This window comes from Cebus imitator, unplaced genomic scaffold (genome assembly GCF_001604975.1).
Source record: "Cebus imitator isolate Cc_AM_T3 unplaced genomic scaffold, Cebus_imitator-1.0 Scaffold17, whole genome shotgun sequence".
NCBI classification, from domain to species: domain Eukaryota; kingdom Metazoa; phylum Chordata; class Mammalia; order Primates; family Cebidae; genus Cebus; species Cebus imitator.
In genome coordinates, this window is record NW_016107332.1 from 3,381,964 (window position 1) to 3,397,198 (window position 15,235).

The window sequence follows — 15,235 nt, forward strand, 5'->3', positions numbered from 1 at the left end:
CCTGAGTAGCTGGGATTACAGGCACGTGCCACCATGCCCAGCTAATTTTTTGCATTTTTAGTAGAGACGGGGTTTCACCGTGCTGACTGTGCGACCCCGGCTGTGGGACCCCGACCCACGGAGGCAGGCGCTCAATAGACTCGAGGCAGGACGCGTGGTGACCGGTACCGACTTTATTGGGATCTCCGGGCGACTCAAGCGGGAAGGGAGAAATCGCGCGCGCTTTCTTTGTTCGGTCGACTTTATAGGGACAGAGGGTCTGGGGCGGTAGGGGAGCTGACCTGGCAGGTAGTAATTGGCTAGGTTGGTTGCTGGGCAGGAAGCCTGCCGGGCTGGAGCTTGTGGGACGGGAGGGAGGTTACGGGAGAGCTGGTGGGGCGGATGGTGATTGGTTCAGTGGGCCGCTGGGCGGGAAGTTTGCTGGTCTTGGGCCCGGCCAGGATAGAGTGAGATAAGGGACCCTCCCTGTGGGGGAGGAAGGGCCTTCTTTATCGGGAATTAGGCCCTTTCCACATGGCTGGGGAACGGGGCCAAAAGTCCTCTACCAGACACTGACCAGGATGGTCTCGATCTCTTGACCTCGTGATCCACCCGCCTCGGCCTCCCAAAGTGCTGGGATTACAGGCTTGAGCCACCGCGCCCGGCTGTTTTTTGCCTTTTAGTAAGTCTTGTAATTCTGTGTTAAAAGCTGGATATGATATACTGGATAAAGGAACTGCAGTAAATAAGCCTTTTGTAATATAGTGATAAAGTAAGGTATGGAGGGTAAGGGTTCTGTAGTCCTATGATTAAGAGGGCTAGGTCTCAGTCTTTTAGTGAGCCTGTGCCCCTGGACTGTGAACTTCACAAGTGCTTCTCAGCCCTTCCCCCACCCCCCTTCACCTTAGGCGGGATAGGATGGTTATAGGGTGCTGAAGCTGGGCATTTCTTTTCTTCTAGGTTAGCTAAGCTCTAATGGAATCCCGATAGGTTAGGCTCTGGAAAAATAATTTACCTTGTGGACAATCCTTGTTAAGAATAACAGAATTTGGCAGGGCACGGTGGCTCATGCCTCTAATCCCAGCACTTTGGGAGGCCAAAGTGGGCAGATCACTAGGTCAGGAGTTAGAGATCAGCCTACCAACATGGTGAAACCTCGTCTCTACTAAAAATACAAAAATTAGCTGGGCATGGTGGCAGGCACCTGTAACCCCAGCTACTTGGGAGGCTGAGGCAGGAGAATCGCTTGAATGCGGGAGGCAGAAGCTGCAGTGAGCTGAGGTCACACTGCTGCACTCCAGCCTGGGCAACAGAGTGAGACTCTGTCTCAAAAAAATAAAAATAGGCCGGGCGCGGTGGCTCACACCTGTAATCCAAGCACTTTGGAGGCCAAGGTGGGCGGATCACCTGAGGTCGGGAGTTCAAGACCAGCCTGACCACCATGGAGAAACACTGTCACTGCTAAAAATATAAAATTAGCCGGGAGTGGTGGTGCATGCCTGTAATCCCAGCTCCAGGCTGAGGCAGGAAAAGCACTTGAACCTGTAGGTGGAGGTTGTGGTGAGCCGAGATTGGGCCACTGCACTCCAGCCTAGGCAACAAGAGAGAAACTGTCTCAAAAGAAAGAATAACAGAATTCTCTGGTGTATTTCAAAATGACTACTTTTCCTTTCCGGCCACCAGAAGGAGATTTTTCTTCAGTTTTCACTGTGAGAACCTAGTAGAGCTCCCAGAAGTAAAACTCACAAAAGTGTGGGTATGCCCCCACCTATGGGACTCCCTGAAGTGTTTACATTTCGAGTTGTCCACACTGAGCCTCCAGCAGTTTGTCAGTTACATACAGTTCAGGTTTTTCTACCCTGGTACTGATTCTTTGCAGATTTCTACTCATGAGTCTCTGCTTTCACTAACTTGTGATTGTATTTATCTATCTCTTCAATTCTGAGGATAGCAGTTTTCCCTGTAACCTTAGTTTTCTTATGCATCAAGAAGAGTTGTTGATTTTCAGTGTATTCAGCCACTTATTAATTGTTAGGCTAGAGTGACAACTTCTGAGGTTTTTTTTTTTTTCTTTCTTTTTTCTTTTTTTTTCTGGAGACAGTCTCACACTGTTGCCCAGGCTGGAGTGCAGTGGCACAATCTCCGCTCACTGCAACCTCTGCCTCCCAGGTTCAAGTGATTCTCCTGCCTCAGCCTCCCAAGTAGCTGGGGTTACAGGCGCCCACCACCATGCCTGGCTAATTTTTTGTATTTTTAGTAGAGATGGGGTTTCACTACATTGGCCAGGCTGGTCTTGAATTCCTGACCTTAAGATCCGCCTGCCTCGGCCTCCCAAAGTGCTGGAATTACAGGTATGGAGCCACCGCACCCGGCCACCTTAAGAGTTTTTTATATGTCAGATAGGAAACTGGAAGTCTTGACTCTTTCTTTGAGAGAGCTTTTTTTCATCTTGAACTACCATTTCGGCCACTAGCAGTATTCTTTTGGACAATTCTCAGCCATTATTAGTTCAAATATTGCTGCTTTTCCTATCTTTTTTCTTCTTCTGGTAGTCCCATTATGCCTAAATTACACTTTTGCAATTTTCCCACAGTTCCTAGATATTTTGTTGATTTTTTTTCCATTCTTTTTTCTCCTTGACTTTCAGTTTGAGAAGTTTGTTAGCATACCCTGAAGCTGACTGATTCTTTCCTCCTCAGTGTCTAGTCTACTGATGAATCCATCAAAGGCATTCTTCCTTTCTGTTACAGTGGTTTTTATTTCTAGCAATTCCTTTTGGCTCTAAGTTTCTATCTCTCCATTTACATTACTCATCTTTTCTTGCATGTTGTACACTTTTTTCCATTAGAGCCTTTAATCATAATTGTTTTACCATCTTACTCTGATAAGTCCAAAGTCTCTGCCATATCAGAGCCTGGTTCTGATGCTTGTTTTGTCCCTTCAGACTGTGATTGTTATTGTTTTTTTCTTTGCCTTTTAGCTAGTCTTTAAATTTTTTGCTGAAAGCTAGACATGATGTATCAGGCAATAGAAAGTGAGCTGAACAGGTCTTTAATCTGAAGTTTTATGTGGCTTCACATAAAGTTTTATGTTGCTTCACATAAAGTTTTATGTTAAGTTTTACGAGTTAGATGTTTAATGTTTGCTGTAGCTGTAGGTTATCAGAGGCTTTCCTCTAATGTTCTTATTTTTGTTTCTACTGATGTTTGGGGTTCCGCTATAAATTCTTTCTCAAATAGAATTGGAGTTCTATTAATGTAGTGGTAAGATATTGAGGAGAGGAATCATTCTATAATCTTATTATTAAATATATATATCTTTTTAATTGGGCTTGTATCTCTAGGCTGTAACCTTTACAAGAGTTTCTTAACCTCTTTTATTTTCCAGTGTGAGACAGTAAGGCTAGAGGGGTCTGTAGTTGACTAATTGCCCTTTTTCCAGGTCAGATAAGGCTCTAGTAGTTTCCTATTGTGGAGGACATGTGCTCAGGGCTGTGCTATGTCAGAATGGTTATTTTTCCTTTCCTCCTGCCCAGAGCAGGGACAGTATTTTTCTCTGATCTCTGATCTTCACCGTGAAGATTCCAGGAGATAAAATTCATGAAAGTGTGGGAGTTTTTACTTCAAAGCTAGTTCATACTGAGTGTCCAGCAATTTACCAATTACAGTTTAAGAATTCCTGCTAGTATTGGCTCCTGAGGCTTCTCCCAGTAAGCCGCAATTATAGACTGTTAAGGGTAGGGGGAAGAAATTCATAAGTCTATGCCTTAATAAATTGGTGATAAAATACATCAACAAATAATAGAAGGCTCTTACTTACAGTGAGATGCTGAGCATCTACTGGTAAATGTGGAATGGTTTCTGGAGGTGGAAAATCATCATTTTGCAACCAAATTCTAGATCAGGCAAGAGCCATCAACAGGGAGGGAATTTAGATAAGAAATTGATTTTTTAAAAAGTCCTCCATTTTGGAGCAGCTCCAGCTAGTCATATCTGGTACAGTTTGAACACCAGTGACTCCTGTGTCTTTGTTACTTGCTCCCTCTCCCGCATTTTTTGTAAGCACTTTCTTACTTTTTGGTATAGAAAGATAATCCAGGTTGATCTTGTACTGTTAGCCATTTCTGTACTGTTAGCCATCACTGTTAGCCATTTCTCTGAGGATCTCTCAAACAAAAATAATTTTAAAAATTTTTAAATTGTATGTTTGAACATTATATGGGATTTTCAAATATAAACAAGAATAAAGAAATTAAAATGAATCACTCAGGCTGGGTACAGTGGCTCTCGCCTGTAATCCCAGCACTTTGGGAGGCCAAGGCAGGTGGATTATGAGGTTAGGAGTTCGAGACCAGCATAACCAACATGGTATAACCCCATCTCTACTAAAAATACAAAAAGTAGCCAGGTGTGGTGGTGCATGCCTGTAATCCCAGCTACTCAGGAGGCTGAGGCAGGAGAATCGCTTCAACCTGGGAGGTGGAGGTTGCAGTGAGCCGAGATCATGCCATTGGACTCCAGCCTGGGCAACAGAGCAAGACTCTGTCCCAAAGGAAAAAAAAAAAGAATCACTCATTTTAACACTTACAAACTTTCTTCCATTCTGAATTCTCTTTTAACATCAGGGTAGTATTTAACTTCAAAGAGAGAAGGGGAACAGAAATTGAAAAATATGGAAGTGGAAATCACTGTTAAAGATTTTATACAACTTTCATGTCCAGTGAGTTTCTTTCCTTTTTTTCTTTTTTCTTTTTTTTGCCTCCCAAACCCCATATCTAGTGAGTTTCTCACACCCTGGAAGGTCTTTCACTTCCTGTTCTTTGGGTTGCATGTATGAGCAAACAAGTGAAAATAGATGTTTACAGGCCATCCCATTACTCTATGTGACCTTCCCATCCCTCAAACCACCACATAGACTGTAAGCTTTAGGTCCAAGTGGGATAAAGCACGACCTCCCCGCTCTTGCCAGCTCATTAGAAAACCCCTCTTGCTGCCTGAAGGGCTGTTTGTTGGGATTGAACTCCTCGGGCAGGAGCTTCCCTGGAGATAGAAGGTCAGTGACCCCAGGTTTCACTGGAGCCTCAGCTTATGAAAACTGTATCAGGCTTGCCAAGTCTCACAGTGTAAAGTAAACAGGGACACAGCATAGCTCGAAGGAAAACAATGACAGAGGAATCATACTGGCTTAACATGAAATTTATGAAATTACAAACTTGGAGTTTTCAAAAAAATTATTTAAACTCCATTTAAATAAAATATTCCTAAAACATGGCAAATTTGGATTTGAAAATTTGGGTTATAAAAATTAAGTTCACATAGAAAACACATATACAAGAAATAAGCAGTTTCTGAAGAAAAGAAAAATAATAATTATCTCTCATTTTTGGGCTTTATTAGGAGATGCCACAGACAAATGGTATGAGTCAGTTTAGGTTGGTGGTGTGACTAATGAATTCTGTGGTGCCCATGTTTCGGAAAGAGCAGAGCCAAGGCCACTCATTGTTGAACTCAGATAAACATTTCATGGCCACTTGACAGACTCTCCCCTTGACTAAACTTTATTCAGGTTCCTCTGAACCCTATTCTCAACTAGGCATTAACCATGGCCTATAAAAACTGTCAACTCTCAGCACAAATTTTGTCAATACTGTCCCCCTCACACCACACACACTAAGACTTGAACAAACATTTGCATAGTTTCTAATAGCTCAAGGCCACATCATTTGGATGACAACTCCAGTTCCCTTATAATGCCTGTCTGAGAAAACTCAATACCATCTGGAAAATTTACTGTTTATTCCAGCCAAAACCTGGTGATAGGTCAGTAAGCCATAGAACCTCATCTTTAGAGTAATTCTGTACTTTGAATATATTCCCCAAAGTTTATGTGTTAGAAACTTGATCCCCAGTGTTGTGGTATTGGGATGTAAGGCCTACTGTGAGGTGTTTGGCTCATGGAGACACTGCCCTAATGAATAGATTAATGACATTTTCACTGGAGAGGTTCATTATCATGGCAGTAGTTTCCTTATAAAAGGGGGAGTTTGGCCCCTTCCTATGCTGTTGTGCATTCACACTTGCTTTTTCTCTGCTTCCCTTTTGCCATGGGATGATGCAGCAAGAAGGTTCTTACCAGATGCCAACACCTTGGTCTTGGACTTCCCAGATTCCAGAACCATGAGGAAATAAAATTTTGTTCTTTGTAAGTTGCCCAGTCTGTGATATTCTGCTATTTCAGTAGAAAACATATTAAGACAGAAAATTGGTAATAGGAGTGGAGTTATTGCTATAACAGGTATCTGAAAAGGTATAAGTGGCTTTGGAATTTGGTAATGAGCAAAGGCTGGAAGAGTTTGGAATAATAGACTAGAAAAAGCCTATATTGCCATGAACAGAGTATTAAGGGCAATTCTGATGAGGGCACGGAAGACAATAGCTATAGGGAAAGTCTGAAAATTTTTAGAGATTTACTTAAATGGTCATGATCAAAATCTTGGTAGAAATATAGATGGTAGGCTGGGCCTGGTAACTAACGCCTGTATTCCCAGCACTTTGGAAGGCCAAGCGGGTGGATCACTTAAGGTCAGGAGTTTGAAACCAGTGTGGCCAACATGGTAAAACCCTATATATATAAAGATTATATATATATAATCTTTTTAGTAGAGACATATATGGCAAAGAATATATATATAATCTTTTTAATACACATGGCAAAGGCCAATCTGATAAGCTTTTTGAAATGAGGAATATCTTAGTGGAAGCTGGAATAAACACCATTATTGTTATGGACTTACAAAGAACTTCCAAGCCCTCACCAGAATTGCCCTTAATACTCTGTTCTTGATAATGCAGGCCTTTTCTAGTCTGCTTTTCCAGACTCTTCCAGCCTTTGCCCATTACCAAATTCCAAAGCCACTTACACCTTTTCAGGTATTTGTTATAGCAATAATCCCACTCCTAGAACCAATTTTCTGGTAAGGGCCTTCTTGCTGTGTCATAATGTAGCAAAAGGCATCACATGGGTGAGAGAGAGCGAGCAGGTGCCAAATTTGTCCTTTATTAAGGAACCTACTGCCAAGATAACAAACACACTCCCATGAAAATGACATTAATCCATTCATGTTGGTCCTCATGACCTAAACACCTCTAAAATGTCCCACCTCCCAATACCTTTGCATTAGGGATCAGGTTTCTAACATATGAACTTTGAGAGACACATTCAAACCATAGCATTCTGCCCCTGGCTCCCCAAATTCATGTCCTTCTCACATGCAAAATATATTCACTCCATCGCAATAGTCTCAAGCATCTACTCAAAAGTCCAATTCCAAAGTCTCATCTAAATCAGATATGGGCAAGAATCAAGCACAGTTCATCCTGAAGCAAATTCTCCTCCAGCTATGAGTCTGAAATCAAACTCAGAGCTGGTGTTTGTACTTCCAAAATACAATGCTGTATTTTGGCAAAGCCACGAGGGCAGGACTTCATTGATCTTGGATTTCTCAGCCTCCACTAACAAATTTCTGTTCTTTGTAAGGAAACAAATTTTTGTTCTTAGTACGTTACAGGGTCTGAGGTTTTTTGTCATAGCAGCACTAAGTAGACTTAGACAAGCGGTTACTTCAGAAAGCTTGCAATTATGAACCTTCTCTCCTGCTTTGAGGTATGATTTTTTTTTTTTTTGGAGGCAGAGTCTCAAAAAAGCCTGTCCCCCAGGCTGGAGTGCAATGGCGCAATCTCGGCTCACTGCAACCTCCACCTCCCAAGTTCAAGCAGTTCTCCTGCCTTAGCTTCCGGAGTAGCTGGGACTACAGGTGTGTACCACCACTCCCATCTAATTTTTGTATTTTTAGTAGAGACAGCATTTCACCATGTTGGGCGGGCTGATCTTGAACCCCTGAACCCAGGTGATCCACCCACCTTGGCCTCCCAAAGTGCTGGGATTACAGGCATGAACCACCGCACCCAGCCTGAGGTATAAATTTTTTTTATTACCCAGACCTGTCTTCTCAAGGACTTGGTAGTCTATCTTTGAAATGCTAATGTTCAAGGATGTACTCTTGCTCTTACTCCCAACCTGTGGGTGCCTTGCTCTGACTGGCATCCTGTCATAAGATATGGTAAGTTTGTTTCTCTTCTGGATAGCTGCTAGTTAACAAACCCAGATGGCCCAGTAGCATTAACCAACTTCCCACTTTTTTTTCACTTCCCTTACTCTGTTCAAGCCCCTGCTGTTCACCCTGCCTATTCTGTCATTCTTTCTTTAAAACAGTCACCTCGGCCGGTCACAGTGGCTCACGCCTGTAATCCCAGCACTTTGGGATGCCAAGGTGGGCGGATCACAAGGTCAAGAAATCGAGACCATCCTGGCCAACATAGTGAAACCCCATCTCTACTAAAAATACAAAAATTAGCTGGGCATGGTGGTGTGCGTCTGTAGTCCCAGCTATGTGGGAAGTTAAGGCAGGAGAATTGTTTGAACCCAGGAGGTGGAGATTGCAGTGAGCCGAGAACATGCCCTGCACTCCAGCCTGGCACCTGGCTGACAGAGCAAGACTCTGTCTAACAAAAAAAAAAAAAAAAAGTCACCTCTGCACAAATGGAAGTTGAGTTCAGTTCACGCTGGACCCTATTGCAATAGTTAATAAAATTTACCCTTGCTGTTTTAGTGTCCAGCTTTGTCTGTCTTTATTATATACTTTACAGTTTTGGACCAAATTTTGTCCCATCTATGCCTTTTCTCTGTATATAGATCTTTTATGTATCAATACATTTTTTATTAACAAAAGGACAAAGCCTAAAAGGGAACGCCTAGCTTTCATTCCTGTATGCAGCTATAGCTTAGAATATGGAAGAGAGTAAAGACACAACAGTCTTGAATTGGGTAGTGATGGAAGAAAAATGACTTCAGGACTACTGACACAAACTGGAAAACTCACTAGGCTGATACTGATTCTAGACACGCATCTGCTGCCTGGTGGGAAGGCCCCTCTCCCTCAGGTTCCCTTACAGTGATAATGAAAAATTACAGCCCTAAGAAAGGTAATGAAAAATTACAGCCCTAAGAAAGGTATCAACCTGAAGGACTTCTCATAGGCTGAGCCTAATTTTATATGGACTTATAAAAACCCATAGAGAAGGCAGGAAGAGGGAAGTCTGTAATCAAAAATCTTTATATTAAAAACTCTGAAACTCTTAACTCCTGTAAATATTAAAAAATAATTTTCCCTTTTCCCTTGGTTCTTAGCTGGGATGGACTCCTGTAACAAGACAGATTACTAAGAAAAAAACAAACAGTAGTTTAGTAATGAGTGTATTTCATAGACACATGGGAGGTATCCAGGGAATGAGTAATTCTCAAAGAGGTGGCTCTGAACCTCAGATGATAGAGCATCTTCTACAAAGAACAGTACATCTTTAGAGTTGTGACAATACAAAGGAAAAGGGCCTTGAGTCTCTAGGGGCAGCAAATTGTGGAAAAGCAAATAAGTTAGTTAAATGTAGTTAAAAGCTACTAAAGTTTGTCATGTAGATTCCTCTGGTGCAATCTCTAAGCTGAAAAGGATCTAAAGTGTTTTTCCTGGTAGAGAGTCTTTGTCAGTTTGTGTCCTGCTTTTAAGCAAATAGGGAGAGGCCAGAGAGCCTTTCTTATATCTGTTTATTCTCAATTGCCTTCAGCTCAAAATAATCCTTATGCCAAAGTGGCATGTTTTTTGGTTACTTTTTTTCAACTTGTATATGAACTGCCTTTCAGATCCACACTTTTATTGTGACTCTCTGTTGAAAAGAACATACACTTGAACTGCTTTTCAAATGTATATTACACCTTTGTTTACATGTTTGTAGGCCAGCTACCTTACCCTGTGGATCCTAAAATATTTGGAAAGATAATTGGGGAAAGACTTACACACCCTGCAGGCACAATGTGGTGACTGGCATGTTTCCCTTGTGTCTTTTCTCAGAAAAAACAAGTAATGAGCACACTGCTGAGATGGAACATATGAAATCCTTGGTTCATGGATTATTTACAGTCCTGCATTTAGAAGAGTCTCAGAAAAAGAGAGAGCACCATTTATTGGAGAAAATTGACCACCTGAAGGAACAGCTGCAGCCCCTTGAACAGGTTAGGAAACATCATGGTTGAGTATGTTTAAAAATCATACCTAGTGGCCGGGCGCGGTGGCTCAAGCCTGTAATCCCAGCACTTTGGGAGGCCGAGGCGGGTGGATCACGATGTCAAGAGATCGAGACCATCCTGGTCAACATGGTGAAACCCCATCTCTACTAAAAATACAAAAAATCAGCTGGGCATGGTGGCACATGCCTGTAATCCCAGCTACTCAGGAGGCTGAGGCAGGAGAATTGCCTGAACCCAGGAGGCGGAGGTTGCGGTGAGCCGAGATCGCGCCATTGCACTCCAGCCTGGGCAACAAGAGCGAAACTCCGTCTCAAAAAAAAAAAAAAAAAAAAATCATACCTAGTATGTTTTAAGTGCTCCTCATGTGAGCATTTTTCTGAATGCTTTCCATATGCTAATTTTCTCTTTATTCCTCACAAACATATAAGTTCAGTACTGTTATCTTCCTCATTTTTCAGATGAGGAAACTGAGCAACAAAGGTATATAGCTAATACATGGTAGAGCCTGGACTTGAGCTCACGTGGCCTGTGTTGAGAGCTGCCACCTTAAACGCTATGCCTTGCTTCCTCTCCACAGATCAGTCATAATGTCCCTGTGAATAAGTGTAATAAGAGCAGGGAAGCACTAGCTGGAGTCCTACCTCCCTTTCCTTTTTAGAGAATAGGCCCAGCACCTGTGCTCTGCCTAACAGAATTGCAGCTGGAAAGCTGGTAATGGCTAGCCTCAAGTTAATCAATAGTGTGGAAAAAATAACTTTGATTTGAGGGGATAGCTGGGGAAATTTGTTTCAAGGGAAAGAATTGCATTCTTTAGACTTACCCATTTGTGATTTTTATTTAAATGGGAAGGTATATGTGTATCTTTGAATATGAATGGAAAGTTTCTGGAGATATAAGGAAGTTTTAATAGCAATTACCTCTAAGCATATTTGGAGGATAGCAGAGAGAGGGACTTTTATTTTTTGTTTACCATTTTTTTTCTTTACTTGTAATATATTTACTTGGATTAAAATTTTAAAACCTGGCTGGGCGCAGTGGCTCACCCCTGTAATCCCAGCACTTTGGGAGGCTGAGGCCGGTGGATCACCTGTGATTGGGAGTTCAAGACCAGCCTGACCAACATGGAGAAACCCTGTCTCTACTAAAATTACAAAAATTAGCCAGGCATGGTGGCACATGCCTGGAATCCCAGCTACTTGGGAGGCTGAGGCAAGAGAATCGCTTGAACTCAGAAGGCAGAGGTTGCGGTGAGCTGAAATCACGCCATTGCACTCCAGCCTGGGCAACAAGAACAAAACACTGTCTTAAAAATTTTTTTTTAATCTAAAATTTTCCTCCCACCTTATCCTCCCAGTTACTATATTCTCCACACCTATGAATCATTTCAGATTTTATCTATATACAAATATATTCTTATTTTGTTCTTTCTCAGAAAAGAAAGCACACTATTTTACACTATTCTCATCTTTTTTCCCAGTGTATTATAGAAATCTCCCCTTATTGACACAGAGCTTTGTTACAGTTGTGTAATGTCTTGATGGGCATATGGATTATTTTGGACTTCTGCTATTAAGAATGAATCTGTAATGGGTTTTGTGTATGCAGTTGGGAGTTGCAGGATGAATTCCTAGAAGTGGAATTGCTAGGTCAAATAGACCTCTGATTTTAGTTGGAGTTCAGAAGATGACTTCTGAGTTTTTCATTGTATACTTTTCTATAAGTTTCATTTTTTCAAGGGCAGTTATTACCTTTATAATTTTTAAGATTAATGAGCTGACTTGGAAATGAGTAACTCATTCATGTATGTTTCTATTGTTTTTCCATATATCTGACCTCTTCAAAGTAAGAGTTCCTTTTCATCTTGCTTATTGTCCCCTTTAGTTGGTGTATTTGTAAACGGAATTAACAGTTTTTCATTCCCCCTCAGGTGAAAGCTAGAATCGAAGCTCATTCAGAAGCCAAAACCAGTGGACTCCTGTGGGCTGGATTGGCACTGCTGTCCATTCAGGGTGGGGCACTGGCCTGGCTCACGTGGTGGGTGTACTCCTGGGATATCATGGAACCAGTTACATACTTCATCACATTTGCAAATTCTATGGTCTTTTTTGCATACTTTGTAGTCACTCGACAGGTGAGTAGTTTGTTAGGAAAATGGTAAATCAGAACATCTTTGCAAATAATGTCTTATCTAAGCATTCAACAATAAAGCTTTTTTATTTACTGAATTACTGCCATCTGGGCTTCTATGAGCTGGTAAATTTTTTTAATTGTTTTTCACGAGACTGGATGAAGACTCACAGAGAAGCTATATATAACTTCTACGGAGAAATAATTAGTATAACACAGAAATTCCTCCATTGGGATAAACATGTCAAATTTGTGTTCTCTGTGCTCTCATTTATAAATAAACCTGAATTTGCATTGCAAAACATTCAGTAACATTAACTTTGTCTCATGGTTATTTAATATGCCAACAATCTCCCTTTTTTTCTTCCCCCTGCTTTCCCATTATGTTTCATTTCTCTTTCAAGTTTGCCTGCTTTTGAAAGGAGCAGCAGATCTTAAATGAGACTGAATGTTTTACTTGTGTTGGGTTATGCTTACCCTCATGACCACTGCAAATATTTTATTCATTCATCTGCCTTCTTTTGCTTTGGTGTTGCTGAGTCAAGTATCTTTATTGCCAGAGGCGTTATGTTCATTCAAAACATGTTATTTTCTTTTGTTTTTTTAAGGATTATACTTACTCAGCTGTTAAGAGTAGGCAGTTTCTTCAGTTTTTCCACAAGAAATCGAAGCAACAGCATTTTGATGTGGAGCAATACAACAAGTTAAAAGATGACCTTGCTAAGGTATTGTACTACAAATACATCTTACGGCTGGTTTGTTTGGGAGCCAGAACTTAGTATCAGGGAGACACAATTGGTGGTTCATCCTCACAAGTTAAATCTTGGTCCTAGATTTCTATGTGCTATGGGATTGTTCATTGAAACAGTTGACACATTTCATATTAATCTCATATCCCAGTTTTACTCTTCCCTACATGAAGATAACTTTAAATGCGTGTGTTAAAATTTTTTAAATGAATTTCTAAGTAAATAAAAATTAGAATTTTAGGAAGGCAAACACTATGATAAGGAATTTAAGGCATGTACGTTTCCTTTCCCTAAAGATAGAAGAATCATAGTATTCCTCCCTTTGTCTTTTCCCTTTTGAAAGTCGCTTAGGTATACACCGCTATAAAGTGAAGGAACCATGGTATGAACACAAGTTTGATTTCGGAGTCTATATTCTTAAGTACTTTTTCACAATCTGTTTGTCAGGCAGTTATCTCTGGTCTCCCAACTTACTCATTAACTTTGTTCAGATGGTGACTTCTCAGCACATCACTGGATTTTTCATTTTTATCAGTAATTTCATAACAAAAAAGTTCTGATAAAAATATCCTCCATTGCTCAATGCATGCTTGTTTAGTATGCATCCCTAAAATTTAAAAAAGAATTACTCAAATTTTGTAGTCTAAAAATCATAGAGCCTTTATTTTTATTTTTTTTTCCCCCTTGAGATGGAGCTTTCTTGTTACCCAGACTAGAGTGTAGTGGCACAATCTCAGCTCAGCAACATCTGCCTCCTGGGTTGAAGCAAGTCTTCTGACTTGGCCTCCCGAGTAGATGTGATTACAAGTGCCCGCCACCACGCCTGGCTACTATTTTGTATTTTTAGTAGAGATGGAGTTCCATTGTGTTGGTCAGGCTGGTCTCAAACTCCTGACCTCAAGTGTTGCACCTGTCTCAGGCTCCCAAAGTGTTAGGACTACAAGCGTGAGCCACCATGTCCAGCCAAGCCTTTTTAAAAATATTTTTTATTTCATATAATCTTTCTGTAGGAAAAATACAATGCTTTAAAAATCTTTTTTTGTGGATTCCCTTATATTTGAATAATCCCATCTGAGAAGGCTAAGGAATATTCTTTCAGCTCATTTATATAGGACAGTGTATTTGAGATTTAGAAGGTAAGCCTGGCATGATCCCAATGATTTGGGAGGCAAAGGTGGGAGGATCTCTCGAGTCCACAAGTTGGAGAGAAGGCTTCATCTCTACAAATGTTTTTAAAAAATTATCCGGGTGTGGTGCTTGTAGCCCCAATTTACAGCTACATGCTTGTAGCCCCAGCTACTTAGGAAGCTGAAGCAGGAGGATCCCTTGAGCCCAAGAGTTCAATGCTGCAGTGAACTATGATCACACCACATGGCACTCCAGCCTGTGACGGAGTGAGATAAGATCCCTATCTCTAAAAAAAAAAAAAGTTTTAAATATAACACTTTAAGTTTTATTAAGGTAATAAAGTAGAGTTTAAAAGATCCATATATAAAATTGAAATATTTATCCCATCACTTTGGGAAGCCAAGGTGGGCAAATCACTTGAGTCCAGGAGTTCAAGACCAGCCTGGGCAACATGGCGAAACGCCATCACTACAAAAAAAATCAAAAAAAATTAGGGAGTCATGATGGTAAGCACCTGTGGTCCCAGCTACTTGGGAGGCAAAGGCAGGAGAATCACTTGCACCAGGGAGGTGGAGGTTGCAGTGGGCTAAGATGGCACCACTGCACTCCTGCCTGGGTGACAGAATGAAACCCCATCTCAAAAAAAAAAAAAAAAAGTTTAGCCATTTGCCAGTAATAGTTTTAATATTTTATTGCTGTAAGGAGATGTTAAGTTTATAGAATTCCTCTCAAGCAGTAATGTTAGTATGTTTCTCATTCTTTCTGACCACATGCTTTTTCTTTTTCCCATGACAGGCTAAAGAATCCCTGAAACAGGTGCACCATTCTCTCTATTTGCAAATGCAAGTAGAGGAACTCAATGAAAAGAATTAATCTTACATTTTTAAATGTCATTGGATTTTCCATTATGTATTGATTTTGCAACTTAAGATGTTTTTGAGTCCCATGGTTCACTTCAATTTGATTGTTCAATTGTTTCTTTGGTTAATAAATTCTTGTAAAACAGAAGTATTGTTTGAAGTTCGCAACTGAGATTTTTACTTTGTGGATTTTTATGATTTGCTAATGTTAGAAATGGCTTGTATGTGTCTATCAAAGCAACAGTGGTTGCTGTT

General features: G+C 40.9%; 1 protein-coding gene across 2 annotated transcripts in view; it reads left to right on the forward strand.

Moving 5' to 3' along the window:
• MCUB (mitochondrial calcium uniporter dominant negative subunit beta) overlaps window positions 1-15,128 on the forward strand; it is a 126,641-nt gene extending 111,513 nt beyond the window's left edge. For both annotated transcript variants that reach the window (XM_017509500.2, XM_017509508.1), the window contains 4 exons: window positions 9,941-10,101; window positions 12,044-12,247; window positions 12,852-12,968; window positions 14,916-15,128. In XM_017509500.2, the coding sequence (XP_017364989.1) occupies window positions 9,941-10,101; window positions 12,044-12,247; window positions 12,852-12,968; window positions 14,916-14,993 (560 nt within the window). In that variant the 3' untranslated portion in view covers window positions 14,994-15,128. The remainder of the gene's footprint in view (window positions 1-9,940; window positions 10,102-12,043; window positions 12,248-12,851; window positions 12,969-14,915) is intronic.
• The last annotated feature ends 107 nt before the right edge of the window (window positions 15,129-15,235 follow it).